The 22,119-nt window shown below is 53.4% G+C and overlaps 1 protein-coding gene across 1 annotated transcript; it reads left to right on the top strand.

Annotated features, from left to right (window-relative positions):
- The first annotated feature begins 843 nt into the window (after positions 1 to 843).
- Grk2 (G protein-coupled receptor kinase 2) lies at positions 844 to 21,598 on the top strand. The gene is made up of 21 exons (NM_012776.2): positions 844 to 1,091; positions 12,835 to 12,911; positions 14,814 to 14,887; positions 15,010 to 15,111; positions 15,231 to 15,305; positions 15,447 to 15,508; positions 16,032 to 16,083; positions 16,347 to 16,438; positions 16,804 to 16,903; positions 16,988 to 17,066; positions 17,152 to 17,282; positions 17,524 to 17,618; positions 17,690 to 17,797; positions 17,969 to 18,035; positions 18,327 to 18,427; positions 19,083 to 19,149; positions 19,229 to 19,324; positions 19,583 to 19,745; positions 19,893 to 20,029; positions 20,119 to 20,232; positions 20,312 to 21,598. The coding sequence occupies exons 1-21, from the start codon at positions 979 to 981 to the stop codon at positions 20,474 to 20,476; spliced, it is 2,070 nt and encodes a 689-aa protein (NP_036908.2). The 5' UTR covers positions 844 to 978; the 3' UTR covers positions 20,477 to 21,598.
- The last annotated feature ends 521 nt before the right edge of the window (positions 21,599 to 22,119 follow it).

Here is a 22,119-nt window from a genome sequence, read left to right as displayed (position 1 = left end):
TATCCCTAGAGACCTATGTGGTAAAAAGAAAGAACTGACTGTCAAATTGCCTGTCTTCGAACCTCCGTCTGGGCATACACAATAAACAAACAAACATATAAACAATAGGTTCGGCCCTCATCAGAGTATGGTTTGATGGACTATGCCTTTAATCCATTTCAGCCTTTGGGAGCAAGCAGATCTCTTGGGCAGCCTGCTCTACATAGTGAGTTACAGACTAGCCGAGGCTACACGGGTAAACCTCTCTAAAACAAGAACAACAACAAATGTTCGTGGTCAGGAGGGTGGCCCAAGATCTGAGTCTGGGGTCCTGTTGGGAGTTTGAAGTCCAGGATTGTCATCCAAGGTCTGCGGTCAGGTCAGGTCAGATGATGATCTTGAGAGAATGTTCAGAAATTTGAGTATGGGGTCTTGATCGGTGTCAGGATTCTTGTTATGATCCACGGTCTTGGGTAAAGGCCCGAGTAGGAGCGTGGAGTTTAGCATCCGGAGATGCGATCAAGTTAGTGGCCATGGCTTGGGGTCTTGGGTCGATCTGGTGCAAGACTCAGGTAACAACAGTCCAGGACTGAGACTCGTGTCCCGGACACGAGCGGTGCGGCCTCTAGGGGGTGCTGCGGTCCGCCCGCCCGCCCGCCGCCCGCCCGGCTCGGCCCCTCGGCGGCTCGCTGGCGCTGTGCGCGGCAGGCGGGGCCGGAGGCGGCGGCGGCAGCTCCGGGGCGCGGGCGGGCGGGTGGTGGTGGCGGCGGCGGCGGCGGCGGCGCCCCGACTGCAGTCCCGGCGGGAGCGGAGCGCGAGCCGGGCCGGGCCCGAGCCGGCGCCATGGGGCGGCGCCGCCTGTGAGCGGGCGACGAGCGAGGACCGGGCGGGGCGGCGGCGGCGCCGAGGCCGACAAGCCGCGCGGGCCGGGCCGGGCCGAGCGAGCGGGAGCGGAGCGGAGCCTCGGGCGGCGGGAGGAACAGCGCCGCCGCCGCCAAGATGGCCGACCTGGAGGCGGTGCTGGCCGATGTGAGCTACCTGATGGCCATGGAGAAGAGCAAGGCCACGCCGGCCGCGCGCGCCAGCAAGAAGATCCTGCTGCCAGAGCCCAGGTGAGCCCGCCTGTGCCGGGCCCCACGCGCCGCCCCGGGATACAGTGCCCCAGGGACCCCTCTCTCCGTCCTAGGTTCCGGGGACCCTCTGCCCCAGGACCCCACTATCCCGGCTGCCCCATGACCCAAGAACCCCTTCTACTCCGGGGACCTTCTGCCCCGGAGACCCCATTATCCTGGCCGCCCCAGGACTCAGAGACTTCCTCTGCCCCTGCCGCCGCAAGCTTGGTGTCTGTGAGCACAGAGCGCCCCAAGTCCAAGCTCCTAGCCGCGTTCCCCGGGCCGCCTTGCCGCTTCCTGTATCTCACTGCCGGGCCTGGTCGCTGTCAGCCCCAAGCTCTGCTGCAGCCTTCATTCCACCCTGATGCTTGGCTCTGCCCTCTACCCTCTGTGTCCTCTTGTGGTTCCCTTCCTCAAGTCTGCCTCTGTTTACCCGATTGTATCACACAGTCTGTTGCTCCTGCTCCCAGCACCCACTCACCCCCGTTGGTGTTCACTACCCTTATCCACTCCCCTTGGAGTGGGTAACACTCTTGTGAGGTTTGTGGAGTGAGGAGGACCACTCTGGAGACTTTTTTTTTCTTTTGCTTTCGCCTACGGTGGGGTCACTATGAGATTGGGTTTGGGAGTGTTTTCTGGGGACAGTGCAGTGTACCGTCCTTGAGGGCTGCGCTCGGGTGAGGGAAGTCCCTTCTTTACCCTTTTCCCCACATGTGGTTCCTTGTGGGTACTTTTGACCAGGGGACCTCCCATCCTACAGCAACTGGACGTGCTGCCACCTCTCTGCAAGACAACTGATGTCATCGCACCTGGTATCAAAGTTTAAACTGTCCAGGATGTGGGTGCAGAGTAGGGCAGGATGTGAGAGGTGTAGCTGGGGCTTGTCCAGTATACTATGGCAAATAGACTTATCTTCCCATGTGAACTGCTCAGGAGATCAGAGAGTGAGTGAGGCAGGTGTAGTTTTGTTCCCATAGAACAAGGTATGTGTGAGAGAGCTCAGACTTGGATGGCTTGTATAGTGTCACCTGGGTTATCCACAGTGGCACCTGGCCTCCACATCAGGGCTCTCAGCTTCTGGTTTTATGTTTCATCCTGACCTGAAGGGCCTGGATGTCCTGCATCTGGAAGAGATGTGTCCACCCACCAGGATGCCACATGGTGGGTGGTGAGGCCAGTCCCTCCAGTTTCTTATACCAACCCCTTTAGCAGCCAAGAACTGGCCCTGATTTTACTGCCATTCTATGTCATAGGACATGGGGCGAGTTTCCCCCCCACCCCCAGTGGGCAGTGTGAAATAGGCCTCTAGTGGCCTCAGTCCTTAGAGTGGGGTGGGCAGCTTGCAGGCTTGCTGCTGTGCCTCTCACTGGGCCCCTCCTCCAGTGGCTGCACACTGGGTTTCAGTTTGACTGAGAACGGTGCCCAGTAGAGGAAAAATTGGTCTGTGTTTTGAAGAGGCCGTTGGGCCCCCCTTTTTTCTAAGACATTTGCAATCAGATTTCTCAAAACAGGAACTAGACTGAGTGTCAGCTGGGGCTGTCTAGGGGCAGCAGCAGTTAGGATGGAAATGAGTTCAGAAATGACAAAACTTAGAGGGAAGAGTGGGGGAGGTGCAGTCAGCATCTAGGGTACTTGTTGAGCTCTCCTGGGTAGCCACAGCTGTGGGATTCTAATGCAGGTGGGAGGTCTGCAAAGTTTGAGGTGGTGCCTTTTCTAGAACTCTCCATGTCTGGATAGTCTTTCCCCAGAACGAATTGCTCTTAATGGATGCCCACCTCAGGTCGTCTCCCCTGCTGGTGTTCAAGAACCCTGACAGATGATGATCTGTACCTCTCTCTCTTTTTACCTTTTCATATGGCGGCAGCTATGATGTGATGCGATCAAACAAGAATGGAAAGTTTAATAATTCATTATTTATTTTGACATCTGTCATCTCAGTTGATCCAAAAACCAACATGTGAAATTGGCAAGGCCAACAGTTACCAGGATGGGGTGATTTCTGTGAGCAAAACTGAAGCTGGCTTGCAAGTTCTAGGGAACGACACCACAGGTGCAGGGTCACCATCAGTCGTACATTGTTGGGCCAACCGCTCAATCTGTGAATGGTTAGGAGCCTCTAATTCTGGTCACTGGTGTGCTCAGAAGAGTCGCCTTGCAGTAGCCATGGCCCTAGGCATGCATGCTCCCCCACCCCGCCCCCGCTCCCGTCCCCCCACCCCACCCCCGCCAGTGATGGAAAGAAAGCAGGTCCCCTTCATGGTGTACTTTGCGCACTCTCAAGGCAGAGATCTCTTGCCCTTGAAGGTGGTTACCATCATGTCTCAGGTGTGCCCAATATGTCCCAATGTGTGGAGTGTCTTGTCTTCACAACTCTGGGACTCTGGCTGGCCCAGCAGACTGCATTTCTCTCATTTACAACCGAGAGGCTTTGAGGCTTGTCACATAGAAGCTCTGGGATTGGATCACAGATCTCTGGAGTCCTGACCACAGTACTCTTCCTACCTGTGCTTTGTCTCTTCCTCCCAGTCCCGTAGAACTGCTTTGTGACCAGAATCTGAAGCCACTTGTCGTGGGAGCTTGTGGGTCTTGGGTAGTGGCCTGAAAGTAGCAGGGCAGTTTCTGGTATCATCAGTGGTTACAGTATACAGGACCCAAGCCCTTCGCCAGTTGCTGAAACAGAAACAGGCTGCCCTGGCAGAGCTAATGCACAGATAGAAGGACAATCCCATGCCAGGGCCTCCATTAGATACAGGTCCTGCTTCCCCACCCTGAAGCTAGAGCCAGGTAAAGAAGCAATGGGGTTCGTTCCTGTGCCCGTATGCCAATGGGAGTTGTTCCACTTTGGGGTAGGCCATCTTGGCAGCCTCTCTGTGGCTGGTGCCCAGGGTTGTGGCTTGGCTGAGCTTGGCTGGCATCGCAGCTCTTATTTCCCAGGGTTGGGGACTGGGAACTGTTGGGCATAGTGCCACTGTAACTTGGCAGAAAGATATCCCCTTCCTTCTGTCACCTAGAGGATCTGGGGAAGCAGACTCATTCCCAACCTTCTCTCAGGTGGGGGTTCTGTATGGATAGAACACAGGGGTCCTGGCTTCTCACTCCTGCAACACTGGCTCACACTGGATCCAGGCACACTTGTCCTGACTGGACGTGCCTCAGTTTATCTGCCACCAATGACCTCCCAGGGCTGTGGGGCTGAGGTGTGGTCCTCGCCATACAGATGCTGTTGCCTCTTTTCCAGCAGCTGCTGCAGTCCTGTAATTAGCATCATTTGCTTAATATGACCACTAAGGCCCTGTGTAATTAATCTCAGGGCTCCTGGGTGAGGAGCCTTGCCTGGGCGGTCCCGGGAGATGTCCCTGCTCTCCCCAGTGACAGTGGCAGCCCCAGCGGCAGCATGTGGGAGCTGGGTGCCTCTTGCAGCCTTCTGGTTCTCTGGGCTATTTCCTGGTCCCTCCCCCACCACGAGCTTCCTCTGATGCTGCCCGCCCCTGCCCGCCCCGTGCTTGTTTCCCCGGTCTCCCCAGACCCTGCTACTCTTCCTTCTCTGCTTCTTCGTTCCTGTTAACTCATTACAGCCAGGACTTCCTGCCTAGATTGGTGGGGGAAGGCGAGCTGAGAAGGCGAGCTAAGAGGCTTTTGCTCTTCCTCCTCCCTGCACTTCTCCATCACTAGCAGAAAGCCTGCAGTTGCCAGCCTTTTACCCCTTACCAGAACATTCCACTCCAGTAGCAGAGACCCACCCCCTCCTGCCCCTGAAAACAAGATTATCTTTTCTGCAGTCTATCCCTGCGGGCCTTTGAAGCTGCTACTGCTCCCTGGGAATGGCTCTCCGAGATGCCTTTTCCCATCTGTCCTCCTCTCCGGAGCGAGGCTCTCATGGATTTGCTATTAAGTTGCTCAGCTCTGCTTGCTTCTCCACTGTGCACTCAGTAAATGAATTTGAAGGGAGTGCGAGCATCACAGGTCAGGATCCGTGCACAGGAATCTGGGCTCTGTCAGCCTGGGAATGATGTGTCCTATTAATGCACAATCCATGCTAGTAGTAAATCCTGGGTGACGTCAAGCGCAGGCACACTCTGCAGCAGCTTCTCCTTGTGCCCAGGTTGCTGTGTAGGAAGCTGAGAGCCCTAAGGCCCCAGGGAATTCCAGCTGCCTGCACATGGCTGCTTTTCTCAGGATATTATGGAATAAACAGCAGGAGCCAAGAGCATGTGATGGTTTTTGAGGAATGCACAGCCTCCGCTGTACCTGCGGTTTCTCTCTGGGCCCCTTCCGTGCTCCCCACTGCCTCCTAAGGCCGTTTCTTCAGGATAGTTACACTTAGGTTATTTCAGGCCCACTTCAGATGAGAGCCCAAAAGTAAGGCGTTTGGCAGCAGCATTTTTCCGTAACGACATCTTGTCTCACATCACTGCTTACTGAAAAGGGCGGCATTGGTGATGCAGACGTGGGTGTTTGGTGATAAAGTGGGGGTCACTTCTCTGAGGGTGGAAGCTGCCCCAGAATTAGAATAGGGGACAACCTCCTTCCAGTGACTGCCAGGCAAGGACCCCTAGAATGGTGTTCTCAATGCACACGAACAAGATCTCAACTCCTGTTGTCCTTGTAGGCAGTAAGGTGCAGGGTGCCTGTTTACATCTTGTTTGTGATGGCTGAAGTGTCTCTTCCTAAACATCCTGCAGGAGATCCCGGTGGTCTGGGGCTTGCTGGACACTGACCATGGGCTCGGGGTCATCCAGCATCGTCCTTCACTGGGACATAGTGGTTACATTTGTCCTTTCCTCTTTGTTGGTAGCCCCATTCTTGAACTTTGAGAACGTTGTTGAGCCCCGGGGAGAGTCATTGAGAAATATTAATAAGAAGCCCCAGGGGACCTCCTTCTGCTGTTGCCACCTCTGTGCCAGGCTCCTGGAAATGCCACCAGGGAATGCCCCAGCTACAGCCACAGCTTTTTAGCTGTTCCCTCCCAGAGTGTGACAGTTCCCAATGTGGCCAGCTGAGACACACCAGCCTGGAGACCTGTAGCCTCTGCACCAGCTTCTTGAGTGTCACAACATCAGTGTCATCGTCACACAAACACCAGAACTGTGTACCAGCCAGGACTATTCCTTCTAGCCTGGCAGGCTCCTGGGAGGTATGCAGCCATGTTCTAGGCCTCTGGTGAGGTAGAATAAGCCCTGGTCCTGAGGCCCTCCCCTCCCATCCCCTGCTGAGATATTACTCAAAGACAATTTGGATGTTTACTTTATCATAGGATTACTGTGGACCTCCAGTGGGTTCTTCCACTCCTGGTCTTACTATCAAAATGGGTGTGTTTGCTTCAGACTCCTTTCTTCAGGCCCTCCCAGTCCATACAGCCGAGCTCCCTGCGTGGGAGCCATCTGTGAGGACATACCTGACGTACTAGGCCACCAGGCCAGAGTGTGGGACTTGCTCTCATACTGAGCACGTGGTACCTTTCTTAGGAGAAGTTCTTTTTAGATGCCACTCCCTCCCCTCCTGCTGTCCTCTCACTTTAGTCACTGTGAAGAGAGAGGAAGTTCCTTCTTCCTACTCCTGAAGTCAGGCCAGGCCTACTCCTCAAACTGTAGGCACCCTAGGTGTTAGAGGTGCGAGGAATGGGGACGGGGTAGGTCACCCTGGCACTAAGCATGCTAGTGCCTAGATGCCCTCAATTCTTTGGCAGAACAGGTATGGAGCTCTCTGCTGTACTCTAGGGTGGAGTCATGGGAGTTTAAAGCTGCTCTCTGGGCCCGAGGAGTGGCAGCCACTCTGTTGGGTTCACCTCCTGCCAATGGGCCTGGCCCTGGCCACTGCTCGGCTTCTCTGAGACTGCCTGGCCATAGCCCCTTCCTTTGAGTACAGGACGAGTGTGGACTGGTTAGCATAGCACAGAATCATGTTCTAATGTGGGCAGTTAGGAGTTGTGGAATGCCAGATAATAAAGCTTAGGATAACCATGTCTCAATGTCTAAGAGGAGAAAAGCAGGCTCACAATGGCACAGAAGACTGGGAACCCCGGGAGCACCCCCTCCCCTTTAGACCTTTCAAGCTTTCTTTTTTTTTTTTGGTTCTTTTTTTGGAGCTGGGGACCGAACCCAGGGCCTTGTGCTTCCTAGGCAAGCGCTCTACCACTGAGCTAAATCCCCAACCCCATAAATAATATATTTTGAGTTCTTTCTCATAAATCGTACTTTTTTTTTTTTACTAGAAAAATGTGTATCTTTTTTTTTTTTTTTTTTTTTTGGTTCTTTTTTTCGGAGCTGGGGACCGAACCCAGGGCCTTGCGCTTCCTAGGTAAGCGCTCTACCACTGAGCTAAATCCCCAGCCCCTCAAGCTTTCTAATATGCCGTATAGAAGTTACAACTCCATTTCCTTGACACTCTTGTTTTGCAAAAGAGGAAACCAGCGTTGAAGTCTGTATCTTAGCTGAGTGAGCATGGTGGCACATGCTCTAACACTCTGGGGGCTGAGGCAGGAAGATAGTTTAAGGGCAGCCTGGGCTACATAGCAAGACCTTATATCAGAAAACTAAAATAGGGCTGGAGAGATGGCTCAGTAGATAAAAGTTTGCTGTATACGTGACGACTAGAATTTGGATCCTGGCACCTACATAAGGGCCAGACTGGCTTATGGCTCACTTGTAACTCCAGTACTCGGACAGCAGAGACATGGGGTCCCTTGGGCAAGCTGACCAGCTAGACTAGCTCAGTCCCCAGCTCTGAGTTCCAGAAAAGTCTCTGCCTTGGTAAATGATGTGGATAGGGAGAGATCTGACGGCACCTTCTTTACATGTACCTGCATCTGCACATGTGCCAAAGTTCATGTGAACACATATATGTGCATATGTCAAAAGAGGAAAACACGCTTTGTGATGACCTTCTGGGGGTCCAGCTGCTGAGGCACAGGGGCTCTGATGTCTCCCACCCAGAGTAATGGCAGTCTTAACTGCCTTTCACTCCAGAGTAATGGCAGTCTTAACTGCCTTTCACTCTGTAGCTCAGACCAGCTAGAACTTACTATGTGCTGGCCTCAGCTTCCTAAGTGGAGACTTTGAGAACCATGTACCTCAAGATGGATGTGGGTTATTGGTTTAGGTGGGGACAGAGGTGCCACTCAGAGCATGTCACATGTCCAGGTACTGTCAGCATCAGGGACCCATCCAGGAGGCTGCTGCCCCCTGTGCAAGTCTTCCTGCACTTGCTTCCTGGCCAGGAATCTTGTCCATTGATACCTTTTCTAATCTGCCAGCTTCCATAGCCTCTTACCTCCATGAGGATAAACTGGAAATCCTAAAATGGCCATGCTGGAAGGCCTTCCATTCAAGGGCTCTGCTCAAGCCTGACCTTATGTTTGGTTCTGGGGTAGTACTAATTTTAAAAAAAATTTTTTCTTTTAAGGAAAAAAATGAGGTACTGTGGGCTGGGGAGAATATGTCTGTGCCCAGGTGTAGCCCTTCATGGGAAGGACAGTCTCCAGCCTGAAGTCTGACTTCCTGTTGGGTCCCAGGCCCAGGGGAAAAGCAGAGAGTCCTGTCTTGTTGACTTCTTGCCGTCTAAGGCAGGGTCTTTTAACAAGCACTGTCTCTGTTAGGCTCATGTATACACATATATCTCAGCTGCTCTAGGCCATGGCCCCCGACCCTGTGTGGGCATGCCTTCAGCCAAGATAGCCTGTTTTGTCAGTTCTCAAGAAGCCAGTACAGGGTTAGGAGGGTATCCCAGTTGTACCCAGAGCCCCCATTCCCAGTGCCCTGCCCTGCTTCTGGTGAGGTCTCCCTAACAGCTGTGGTCTTTGTCATCTGCATCTTTCTGGCCATATATCCCACCTGACCCTTCCTGACCATGTCCGTCTGACTCTTCACTGCATGGAGAACTGACAAGCTGACAACCCCCCCCCCACACACACCTCCACCATCACTTTACTGCTTCATATCCTGTCTGCCTGTCTGTGGACCGAAATGTTCCAGAATATAAATATTGGGTGATGAGCACAGCACCCAGGACCAGTGCTTGGGGACGGTGACGGTCTCACCCTGCTGGCCTGTCTGCCAGATGAGACTCAAGCGCCTGATTGTACAGGTTCCTACGCTTCACGTCTCCGTGCCTGCCTGCCGTATTTTGGGGAGTGCCACTCTCTTGTCAGATCAGAGAGATCGGCCTCCCATGGGCAGAGTTGCCTGGCCAGGCTGCCATCTGCAGGCAGAGAGTGGGCTGCATCTGATTTATTTCACTGAGTTTTGTCTGAGATAGGAGGTTTGAGAAAACCTCCTGCCTCAGTCTCCTCTGAGTGCTGGAAATTTAGGTGCGGACCACCCAGCTGGACTCTTTCTCAAACTAAAAGTTTTTCTCCAGGTTCCTGTTGTTCATACATGTCTGTGAGGTTTAGTCTATCCTATTTATTCTGAGCCCTCTGAATCTTCTGAAGACAGGGACGTATGTTGATATGGATGGTCCCCAGGAAGAGAAGTTGGCCCAGTGTAGATGAAGGGCGCATTTGACCTTGGTGCCTCTGCATTACCAGAGGGAACCAGGTGTGAGGCAACTGTATAGGAGGGTCTGGGTTTGGGTAGGAGTTGCAGGCTGGAAGCCCAGAGTCACCAAGACCTGGTCTGGTCATCAGAGCCCCACTTCCTGTCAGAGACAGCTTTTGGTAGACCTGTGGTATCTCCCAGCCTCTAGGGAAGCTGAGAGGGTCACAGTTTCAGGACTGGGCCCTGGGCAGCTCAGCATGTTTTACTATGGTGAGAGGCCTTTCTGGAAGGGCTGGGCCTGGAGACTGCAACCCAGGCACCACTCTCCCCAGTTTTACTTTTTTTTTTTTTTTTCTTTTTCTTTTTCTTTTTTTCGGAGCTGGGGACCGAACCCAGGGCCTTGCGTTTGCTAGGCAAGCCCTCTACCACTGAGCTAAATCCCCAACACCCCCCCCCCCCAGTTTTACTTTTGACCATAGCTGTCATCTTTCCTAACCCTGTACACTCTGGAAGCTCAGAGTGTAACGTATGGCTGGCAGACACCCTTCCTATACCCACAGCTCAGCGGACTGCGTCACCTCCCCAGCCTCACTTCCCTCTCACCTTAGCAGTGTCTACCTGGACTTTTTCACATAGTGACCCCATGGGGTCTCTGCTCTGCCTTACATCCAGCCTCCTAGGGCCATACCTTCAGGCTGGACTCTGGTTTTGAAATCCCCTAGCACCCTATTCCTGTCCTTTCCTCCATGGGGTTTTGCTGTACCTTCTCTATCCTGTGGGCCTTTTGTTGCTGGGCCAGTTTTTCTCCACCTGTCTTAATACTCCCAGCCCTTTTCCTGGGCTTCACCACCTGGTGACATCCTGTTTGCACTTCAGGAAGCCAGCAAAAGTCTACATCTCTACACAGCAGCTCCCCACCACCCAGAGCTGATTTTACCACAGGCCCCCAAGGCTTTAGCACCCACTGATACCACATTCCAGTGGCCTGTATCCGGGAAAGACCTACCTAGAAGTAGGTAAAGGTGTCATTCCATGAACAGTGCCTGACTCTAAGTGACCAGGCTAGTGTGTGCTTAACTTGCTTGGGAGTCTAGGGGAGGTAGAGGCGAGCACAGAAAACTGAACTGTGGTGTGGGGCCTTAGTTTCCTGGGCAGAGGCCTGCTGGGGTTCCACACATTCTCTAGGATTTGGCCTAGCACATCCCCTGGCTTCTCACGCCCTCAGTTGGGCAGCTGTGTGTTCTCTGAAGAGATGTTGGGACAGGTCGGCAGGTCCAGGATGCAAGTGGCCCAGAAGAGGAGGAGGGTGAGGACAAGGAGGCCTCTGAAGTATGGAATGTAGCTCGGTGAGATCTCCCCAGGCTGTGCAGTGTCGCAATGAGTAAACAAGGTGGTGGTTGTGAAAATGTCTCAGGAACTCTGGTGATCAGTTTTTCTGCTGTGGTCTAACCAGGTGGTCTAGGCAGGGGACATGTTTTTATCCAAGTGTTAGGGACACACAAACTGAGGCTTGAACTTTCCTTTTTTGAGACAGGGTCTCGTAACCTAGGCTGGCTTTGAACCCCGATATACCTGAGTGCTAGGATGAAGATGAAATACAATATAAAGTCATTAAGGATTCAATTCAAAGCTGATGAAATACAATATAAAGTCATTAAGGAATCAATTCAAAGCTGATGAAATACAATATAAAGTCATCAAGGAGTGCAATTCAAAGCTGGTGCCGTGATGTATGCCTGTGACTCCAGCACTCTGAAGGATTGCGCCATCCTCAACTACCACAGCAAAGCCCTGTCCCTCCAAGACCACCAGGAAGTAAAGAAGAATTTGGTGTTTTCTGTATAACATGTGTTCACTTTATTATGCTGTCCTCACCCCTAGCATCCTATCACTTCCCAAGGAAACCCTACCCCTGGGCTATTGACATGGCTCAGCTATTAAAACACAAAAACAAACAAACAAACAAAAAGATACCAAGTTTTACAGCCCGAGTTTGACCCCTGGAACCCACATAAGGGAAGAGAGAACCGACTCTTAGAAGTTGTCCTCTGACCTACATACACAAAATAACCAACCAAACAACAAAAAAAACCCATGGCCCCTTTGGCAGTTTCCCCCAAGTCTCTAGTACCCACAAACCTGAGTCTGCCAGTGAACCTGTCTTGGAGTCATGTGGATGGCTTCATACAGCTCTGAGTGCTCTGAGGCCGCCATTCATTACCTGGTCCTGGTCCTCAACCTGTCAAGTATCAGTGCTCCCTTCCTTCTACTGCCAGACCATAAGATGGCCACATTCTGCTGTTCTGTCCATTATCCAACCAATGGACTCGTCCTGGCTTTTCCAGAGTCAGCATTAGCAGTATGTGACACACACCTCTGTAAACAGTAGGCACAAACGAGGATCTGCTGAAGTAACCTGTGGACAGAATGAGTGACCAGGCTAGCCGAAGGGCTAGGAGCTCCCTAGAGGATGTGATGACACTGAGATGAAGAGTGGTTCCATTCCAAACAGACATGGTCTAGCCTGGGCTATAGGATGTCATTCTAGCATTGTTTGTTTGCTTGTTTGTTTCTAAATGGGGTTTCTCTGTAGTTCTGGCTGTCTTGGAACTCATTCTATAAACCAGGCTGGCCTTGAAGAGATCCACTGCCTCTGTTGGGATTAAGGGTGTATGATACCAGATGTGGTCCTATCTTTAAAAAAAGGAGGGCAGGGGGCACGGAGAGATGGCTCAGTGGTTAAGAGCCCTGGCTGCTCTTCCACAAGTTCTGAGTTCAAATCCCAGCAACCACATGGTGGCTCACAACCATCTGATCTGATGCCCTATTCTGGTGTGTCTGAAGATAGCTACAGTGTACTTAAATATAATAAATAACTCTTTTTAAAAAAAGACCTAGGAAGGAGTTGGGGATTTAGCTCAGTGGTAGAGTGCTTGCCTAGCAAGCACAAGGCCCTGGGTTCAGTCCCCAGCTCCGGAAAAAAAAAAAAAAAAAAAAAAAAAAAAAAAAAAAAAAAAGACCTAGGAGAGATGGTTCAGTGGGTAAAGGAATAAAGTGTTGCTCCTAAGCTTGGCAGCCTAAGTTTGATCTCTGGGACTCATTGAAGGAGAGAACCAACTCCCATGAGTTCTGCTCTGACCTCTACACACCTTGATACTCATGTGTATGTGTGTGTGTTAATACATTCGTTATAGAAAATGAGTGCCTTGATCCAGACTTCTGGCCCAAGGTCTCTGTGGGCCCTGCTCATTGTACTCCTTGGCTTTCAGCATCCGCAGCGTCATGCAGAAGTATCTAGAGGATCGAGGAGAAGTGACCTTTGAAAAGATCTTCTCACAGAAGTTAGGTAAGTACAGGCACCTCTCCCACGCTGAGGTCTCTCCAAGAGAACTCTGGGGCCAGCTTCCTGTTATCCTGCCTCTGGTTGTGCCATGTACCCCTGCCCCAGAAGTTTCCCCACTACTCAGGCTCCCCCTCCAGTAAAGAATGGTGACCCTTTGTGCCTCCCAGCCCCTGGCTTCTGCCCAGGGAGCCCTGTGGTGGGGGTGGGGACCCATCAGTCTTCCCCAGGCGCCAGGGAAGTTCCTCCTTTGGGGTTTTTGTTTTTGAGAGTTGCAGCTTCCCCTTGGCGCAGCCACAGCTGCTTTGGGCCGTTGGTAGAACTGACAGGAAGAGGCGGGGCCCTTCCTGTGGTGCCTGTGGAGCTGTGGTTGGCCCCGCCTCCACCCCTCACACCCCCCAGGCCCTAAGCGAGCAACCTGCCTCAGAGCTGGCCCCTCCATCCTTCCTCCTCTGGTGTGAGTGTGAGAGTGTGTGTGGGGGGGGGGGGCTGGTAAACTTGGGTTATCTTAGAAGTGTCATGCTATCTACACCAATGCCCAGCCTAAAGGGCAAGCTTGGGGTGATGTCCCAGGAAGCCACTGTAGTCACACAGGGCCTCAGCCTTAGATTTGGGCTTCCTGAGGGTAGGATCTCAGGATGGAATTGAGGGTGTCCTGGAAGGATCAGGCACTGGAAGTCGTCCTTAGTTGAGCAGTAGGCCAGAAAGAATACAGCCTGGGGGTACAGGTCTGTACTCTCTGGCTTTGGGCAAGTTGCCTCTCCTCTCTGAGCCTCAAAAGTTCTTCAAATCTGAGAAATGGGACCTTGAGCCCAATTGCTCCAGCAGACAGGATGGACCTGAGTCAGTGATGTCAGTAAGAGTGCTTTGTAATATCAAACCTCTCTCCACAAGGCTTGTTCACAAGTCACTGGAAGGTTCCACCAGACTGCCCTTAGAAGAATTGATGGCTTTAAGCATTAGCAGAAAAGCCTGACTAGAGGCCATTAATAACACTAGGCCACCAGTGCTCCTCAGAGAGGCATAGAAAGCCACCCAGCTTAACTCAGCCATCCCAGCTGGGCAGTGGTGTCACAAGCCTTTAATCCAGCACTTGGTAGGTAGAGACAGGCCGGGCAGATCTCTGAGTTTAAGGCCAGCCTGGTCTACAAAGTTTCAGGACAGCCAGGGCTGCACAGAGAAACCCTGTCTCCAAAACAAAACAACAACAAAACCCTCAGGCATTCCTGCTGGACTAGCGGCCTGACGGGGAAGCCACTCTCAGCTCTGCCGTCTGGAAGCTACTCTGAGACCTCCACCCTTGGCCTGACTTTTCCAGGGATCTTCCAATGGCTTAGACAGCTCTGAGTTCGTATGACGGGTGTCCCTGAGCCTCAGTTTTCCCAACTGGAATTGCCTTTCTCTGAGAGATACTGTGAAAATCCTCTAGATGTGAAGGAGTGTAGGGAGAGGCACTCTGTCCTGTGTGCCATGTCCCTCCTGTTACAGCCTGACCAGTCCATCATGCCATCTCCACCAAGAACCTGACTGCTGCCCAGAGTAGATAGTGTCTCCAGCACAGACGGGTTAGAGCATAGCACTGCCCCGACCGACTGCCTAATGCCAGAGCCAACCCCACTCTCCTCCATACCTTGCCATAGTGCCAGCATTTTCTAGCCATCATCTACAGAGGCGATATTCTGGGGATAGGACAGAAGTATAAGGACCCTAACCTGGAATGTGGAACTTGTTAGGCTGGTGGCAGCCTAAGTGGCCACATTGCCCAGACCCTTCCTACAGTACAGATGGTCTCTGCTACTGCCCTGACTAGTTTTGTCCAGGAATCCCCAAGCTCACTCCACTCATAGTGATTAGAAGGCCCCTTAGAGGAGGGTGTGCATGGCTTAGCGTAACCAGACTTGCTTTCAGGATACCTGCTTTTCCGGGACTTCTGCCTGAACCATCTGGAAGAGGCCAAGCCCTTGGTGGAGTTCTATGAAGAGGTAAGATGGGCAAGGCCTACTGAGATAAGGGTGTGTAAGCACATGCTGTGTCTGTGAGACACCTGGCATCTAGCCTTGTGCCTTGGCCACAGATCATCATCTGTAGGTGTTCCTTCCACCAGATCAAGAAATATGAGAAGCTGGAGACGGAGGAGGAACGTGTGGTCCGCAGCCGGGAGATCTTTGACTCCTACATCATGAAAGAACTGCTGGCCTGCTCACATGTGAGTATCCTGGTCAGCTGTTTTGGGGTGTGAACTCATGTGTTGACCCCCAGCAACCTGGGGTTACAAGAGAAGAAAGGGCCTTGTATAGGATTCACAGCCACCTCTGTCCTCTCCAGCCCTTTTCAAAGAATGCCACGGAGCATGTCCAGGGCCACCTGGTGAAGAAGCAGGTACCTCCAGATCTCTTCCAGGTTCGTGCTGGGCACTTCTCCTCTTGCCCCCATCTTGCCCACTTAAGACAGCTGGGGTCCTGGAGCTTGGGGCTGGATGCAGGACCTGGGTCACCAGGGGCTAATAGACTTGGTCACTGACTCCCAGCTCTCTCCCCATAGCCATACATTGAGGAGATTTGTCAGAACCTCCGAGGGGATGTGTTCCACAAGTTCATTGAGAGGTGAGTAGGAGAAGCAAGATAAATGGTCTTCGGACAGGCAGCCTGCTTGGCTCTGAGCTGCCAGGTGTGGGGTCTCTCCCTGCCCCATCACAGGGGATCACATAGATCTAATGTCCTCTTCTTCCACCCTGTGTCTCCCTGTGCTATGGAGGCAGGGCTAGACCCTAAAGTACACACTTCCTTCTGTGGTATGAACCACCAGAGTCTAGACAGAATGCTAGGAGCAGCATTTTCAGTCACAGCCATAGGCAGTAGGGTCTGACAAGGTGACAGCACTGGGAATGAGCCCTTGGCTGGGGGTATGTGAGCAGCAGGTGTTATGCCTTGGTGGAGGTCTGACTGGAAACCATTTCTGTGATCCTAGCAGGACGATATGGTTCAGGCTGCTGAGGCTTGTGGCCTGACTAGGCTCAGGATGTCTCTGTGTCCATGTGTCAGGACAGTGGGCAGTGGGTGGAACAGGCTCTGATGACCTCTCAATGCCTCGATGCTTGCTTGAGTGTGTGTCCTCCTTCTTTCCCAGTGACAAGTTCACACGGTTCTGCCAGTGGAAGAATGTAGAGCTCAACATCCACGTGAGTGGGTTTAGGGAGCTGGTCTGCCAGGGGACCTTGGGGAAATGCAGTGGCCAGGGCTTTGCCATCAGCCCCACAGTGGTGGCTCTGGGGGAAGGAGGGCCCGTGCTGGGATCCCAGTAGGAGAGGCTAGAGAAAGGTAAGTGTGTGTCTAGATCACAGGAGTAGGGGACCCTGGTACCAAGGCCTGTCCCTGCTGCCCAAATGCCTCTGCTGTGGGGCCGAGGAGGCTTGCAGTGACCCTGGCTGTTGCCACTCTGCAGCTGACCATGAATGACTTCAGTGTGCATCGAATCATCGGGCGTGGGGGCTTCGGTGAGGTCTATGGGTGCCGGAAAGCAGACACAGGCAAGATGTGAGCACCCTAATCAGCTGGAACTGGGTGGGGTGCCCGAGGGAGGAGTCAGACTTCTAGAGATATGAGGGACTGGGGCCTTCTAAAGAAGAGCTGTTACGGGGGTCAGCGTCCCAAGCTTGTCATCCTGAATCTCTGCCTAGGAGTGACTCCTGCCACTGTCCCCTCCTCCCTGTTTTGCTTTGGCTATGCTATCTCCCTCAGGCTCCTCAGAGACTAACTTGCCAGCACCTTCTGCCCTCTCTAAAGCACTGGTTGTGTCATGTGGTTAGTCTTGCATCTGGTCTCAGCAGCAGCCTACTGAAGCAGCCTGGGGCTCTACCCTGCAGGGCTGCTGACATAGCTGACCTACTCCCCCATCATAGGTACGCCATGAAGTGTCTGGACAAGAAACGCATCAAGATGAAGCAGGGAGAGACCCTGGCTCTGAACGAGCGGATCATGCTTTCCCTCGTCAGCACTGGGGTGAGTTGGGTGGCCAAGTGGGCCTCCATAGTGACCTCTGACCCAAGCCTCAGCCACCTGTGCTCACCTTCCCCTCCCTCCTAGGACTGCCCCTTCATCGTGTGCATGTCATATGCATTCCACACACCAGACAAGCTCAGTTTCATCCTGGATCTCATGAACGGTGAGCTCAGGACCAGCCCTAGGGGGTGGACCTAGGGCTGGACCTGGGCAGGAAGCTGAGTCTCACCTGGGGGGCTGCCCCTCAGGTGGGGACCTGCACTACCACTTGTCTCAGCATGGAGTCTTCTCTGAAGCCGACATGCGCTTCTACGCAGCTGAGATCATCCTGGGCCTTGAACACATGCACAATCGCTTTGTAGTCTACAGGGACCTAAAGGTGAGGGGCTGCTGCTATGCATCTTTCCCTCTAGGCCTGCAACAAGGCCAGCCTATCTTCCTGCCTTACCCCCCTCCCCTTCCTGCCTGAGCCTCTTTCTGAGTTCAGTTGTAATGGGGTGGGGTGGGAGGGAGAGGGGATGTCCTACCTGGGGCCTTGTCCCAAAAACCTATAGTTCCCTCCAGTGAGGGCCCAAACTGGCCTCCTCTTGGCTCAGCAGCTCTCTGGGCTTCCTTCACAGCCAGCCAACATTCTCCTGGATGAGCATGGCCATGTGAGAATCTCAGACCTGGGCCTAGCCTGTGACTTCTCCAAGAAGAAGCCTCATGCCAGTGTGTGAGTGCCTAACCATCCCCCATGCCCTTCCCAACCCTCCTCCACTTCACTTATAGCCTGTGCTCCCATAGGGGCACACACGGGTACATGGCCCCGGAAGTCCTACAGAAGGGCGTGGCCTATGACAGCAGTGCCGACTGGTTCTCCCTGGGCTGCATGCTCTTCAAGTTGTTGCGGGGGTGAGTAGGCTATCCCAGGTGGCCGGTACAGATAGGTAGCGTAGAGGGGAGCCCTCTATGGCCTGGGTATTAGAGGTGGAGCCTCCCTTATCTCTTACCAGCCTCATCCATCATTCTTCCTCACTTTTCCCATTCTTGTTTTTTGACATTGGTCTTTGACCTCTTGTCCAGACACAGCCCCTTCCGGCAGCACAAGACCAAAGACAAGCATGAGATTGACCGCATGACATTGACAATGGTAAGTGTAAGAGTGCAGTGAAGGTGCATGTGATGCCAGAAGCATAAACTCCTGGTTCTCTCTAGCCAGCAGAGCTCTTGAGCCAGTCATCCCTTCTCTGTCCCTTCCTTAAGGGATAGGCTTCTTGCCCTGTAGCCTCTTGCCTTGTTTATGATGTCAGAGCTCACACTTGGTGAGAACCAGTAGGAAGCTGGGCCTCATCTCCTTCTGCTGGCCTCTCACCCTCCCCCAGAACCAAGGGCTCACTCTTCCTGGCTTCTGTTGACACCCTCCTTCTCTTTGTCCTGAAAGGCTGTTGAGCTGCCTGACTCCTTCTCCCCTGAACTCCGATCCCTGCTGGAAGGTTTGCTGCAGAGGGATGTCAATCGGAGACTAGGCTGTCTGGGCCGTGGGTGAGCATTCTGACCTCTCCACCATGTGGACTTCCTCAGTCTTTGCTGTGGTCTGTTGGACCAGCCTGGTTGGCCTCTGGCTGTGCCCCCTTAGAACAGTGGCTGTGTCCCCTCATTTAAACCCCTCCATGGAGCTCACAAGGGAGGTCATGGCCCTATGCCCTGAAGGTAGCAGGGCAGCTGAGTGTGTCACAGTTCGAATCAACTGAGGATGGGCTTTCAAAGGGTTCAGAGAAAATCTTTGTAGCAAAGACTATTTTTTTTTTTTTTGCATAGGGGGGAGGGTATTTTTTGAGACAAGGTTTCATGTAAGCCAGGTTAGTCTTACTCTGTAGTTGAGGCTGGCCTTGAACACGTCTGCCTCTGATTAAAGGCATGTACCACCACACCCAGCTTAATAGCAACTTTGTAGGTCTACCGGGATATCTGTTAATTATCAGACAAAGTAGTATTAAAACTCACATCAACCCCAGGATGTGAGAGCTGCTTCTCCCATTTAGAGATGAGCAAATTGGCTGAGAGTTCCAGAACTTGCCTAAGGTCACAGACCAAAAGGTAGCTGAGTCAGGAGTCAGACCTAAGCTGGTGACCCCACAGTTTGGACCTAGCTCATCGTGGGTAGTGCAGAGCCCAGGTGACGGGTGTTTCTCCATAGGGCTCAAGAGGTAAAAGAAAGCCCCTTCTTCCGTTCCCTGGACTGGCAGATGGTCTTCTTACAGAAGGTAAAAGTCTATCCAGGGGTAGGATGGGAAACCCCATGGCCCCTCACCCATGCTGATGCTCAGCCTCTGCTCTGCACAGTACCCTCCTCCACTGATCCCCCCACGCGGGGAGGTGAATGCAGCGGACGCCTTTGACATTGGCTCCTTTGATGAGGAGGACACAAAAGGAATCAAGGTATGCACCTTGCTTGGCCCTGACCCCTGGACCTGGTCTGGTCTGGTCTGGTCTGGATGGCCCTTGCCCCTTCTCTGCCCCTGTGAGACACTGGCTACCCTGTGAGCCATGGGCCATACTTCCCCATCCCCCAGCCTCCCTGGGGAGGGTGGTTTCATGAGACGATCCCTAGCTTAGGGCCCTACACAGGCCTGTGACTGATAATGTCCTGGCACCCTTTGTCTATCCATGTGCTCCTGCCATGTCCACCTGGTGAAGTTACTGGACAGTGACCAGGAACTGTACCGCAACTTCCCTCTCACCATCTCTGAGCGGTGGCAACAGGAGGTGGCAGAGACTGTCTTTGATACCATCAATGCTGAGACAGACCGGCTGGAGGCACGGAAGAAAGCCAAAAACAAACAGCTGGGCCACGAGGAGGGTGAGGACTTAAGACCGTGGGGGAAGCCCGGCCTGTTGCACACTGCAGAAATGAGAAGCGGGCTCTGCTAAGAAACTGACCAAGACCACAGCCAGCAAGTGTCTGGGTGGGGGTGGGGTATTGAGCCTGCACCCATCTCTTGTACAGACTACGCCCTGGGTAAGGACTGCATCATGCATGGCTACATGTCCAAGATGGGCAACCCCTTCCTGACCCAGTGGCAGCGGCGATACTTCTACCTGTTCCCCAACCGGCTTGAGTGGAGGGGTGAAGGCGAGGCTCCGGTAAGAAAGGTTCTGCTAGGACGTGGTGTGGGTACTGGGTGGGTTTCAGGGCCTTCCTTCACAGCCTGCTCTGTCTTCCCACCTTGCAGCAGAGCCTCCTGACCATGGAAGAGATCCAGTCGGTGGAAGAGACACAGATCAAGGAACGCAAGTGTCTCCTGCTTAAGATCCGAGGTGGCAAGCAGTTTGTCCTGCAGTGTGATGTAAGAGCGGGGGAGGGGAGGTTAGGGTGCGGGTGGGTGGGTGGGTGCCAGCAGAGACTGACAGCCTGGATGTGTACAGAGTGACCCTGAGCTGGTGCAATGGAAAAAAGAGCTGCGCGATGCTTACCGTGAGGCCCAGCAGCTGGTGCAGCGAGTGCCCAAGATGAAGAACAAGCCACGCTCACCTGTGGTGGAGCTGAGCAAGGTGCCACTGATTCAGCGTGGCAGTGCCAACGGCCTCTGATTCACCCATCTGCTGCCCGCCTGCCCACCCGCCTTTTATAAACCTCTAATTTATTTTGTTGAATTTTTATTATTTGTTTTCCCGCAAAGCGGAAAAGGTTTTATTTTGTAATTATTGTGATTTCCTGTGGCCCCAGCCTGGCCCAGCCCCCAGGGAGGGGCCTGCTTGCCTCAGCTCCTGCTGCCACCAACCCAGCCACTGTCTAGCACCCCTGCCCCGCCCCCACCGCATCCCCCTAGGGTCCTTGCTCCCAGTATCTTCCTACTGGGAAGAGGAGCAACCCTCAGCAGCCCTCTTGCCCCTCCATGGGGTGAAGCCACAGTCGGTGGGTGTGTCACTTCAGGCTCTGTGGGCTACACTCAGCCTGAGGCCCAGCTGGGTGGCCCAGCACCCCTACCCTAGGAAGGTGCAACACAGGGATACTACTTGAACTTTCCTATCATAGCTCCCATGCCACAGAGGGACAGACCTCTCTGTCCTGCCCTCTTGCCACTGGTGAGAGAAGGCCCTTGTCTCCCCAGACTTGGCGGTCTCCCACAGTGACGGGCTCCTGGGTCCTTGTTTAGGAAAAGCCTGTGTGTGACACCTGCCTCATCAGGAGGCTGCCATTGGCAGTGGCTGCTGCTGGCCTCCCTGCAAGTCCCCTCTTCCCATTGCGTGCCTGGACTCAGGAGCATAGAAAAACGACTGTAGATTGTTGGGCCACACTGGCCTAGCCTGAACCTAGATCCCTAACTCTGGGCTGGGTGAGGCTCATCTGCCCAGGACCACAGTGGGACAGCCTGGGCAGGTGGGTGGCACAGCATAAGAACCCAGCTGGGGCCGGCCCTCCCTGTCCTGGCTGGTCAGTGTGCCCCCACCCACACTGTCCAGCCCCCTAGCCCATGTCATGTCAGTGGCCACCATCCACAGGTGCCACCTTGCCCACCGCATGCCCCCTTGTGCCAGTCGCGCAGCTGTGTGTGGTGTCGCGCCCTCTCCCTCTGGGGCTGGGTGGGCGCACCCTCCCCTATTGTCTACTCACTCCTGGGGCGTTTCTTTGCCGATTTTTGAATGTGATTTTAAAGAGTGGAAAATGAGACTATGCGTTTTTATAAAAAATGGTGCCTGACTCCTTGCTGTCTCAGACTCTTTGTGTCTGGTGACCACTTTTCAGTCACTTCAGTCTGGGGCCTGAAAGGAGAGGATCTTAGTAACCATCCTTCCCTCCCTAGAGGAGTAGACTATTCTGTCCACCTCCCAGATAAGCAGGAGTGATAAGCAGGAGTGGCCCGTAGTCCATGTCAGCTGTCATGTTTGGAATAGCTGGGGACATATTGGTCTTAGCAAGTCCCCCTGCACATCAAGCACTGCGTTAATCCCCTTTTTCTCCTCCACACTGCATCTCTGGGCCTTTGACTGTGTCTAGCATTGCTCTCTCTGTGGCCTCACTATGTAACCTGTACCGGGGTCTCTGGGCTTGAGTACCTCAGCATCAAGTCTACCTTTCCTGAGAATGAACTATCTTTTTCCTGTGTCTTTGCTCCAGGCCATTGCAGCCAGTGACAACATGTAAGCACCACTGTCCTCCCTGTTCAGTGCACAGAGGAGACAGTTCTGGGGCAGATACTGTGGGGTCTTGGATGAAGTGGCATTTGAACTGG

This window comes from Rattus norvegicus, chromosome 1, assembly GCF_036323735.1.
Source record: "Rattus norvegicus strain BN/NHsdMcwi chromosome 1, GRCr8, whole genome shotgun sequence".
NCBI lineage: Eukaryota > Metazoa > Chordata > Mammalia > Rodentia > Muridae > Rattus > Rattus norvegicus.
The sequence above is the reverse complement of the archived record's forward strand: the minus strand, read 5'-3'. Positions and strand labels throughout refer to the sequence as shown.

What these genes read in the sequence shown, in the direction of transcription:
- Grk2 (NM_012776.2), top strand. Translation starts at nt 979, where the DNA reads ATGGCCGACCTGGAGGCGGTGCTGGCCGATGTGAGCTACCTGATGGCC. An exon ending in AACTGCTGGCCTGCTCACAT is followed by an intron (nt 15,112 to 15,230) that starts GTGAGTATCCTG and finishes TGTCCTCTCCAG; the next exon opens with CCCTTTTCAAAGAATGCCAC. An exon ending in AGATGGTCTTCTTACAGAAG is followed by an intron (nt 19,150 to 19,228) that starts GTAAAAGTCTAT and finishes TGCTCTGCACAG; the next exon opens with TACCCTCCTCCACTGATCCC.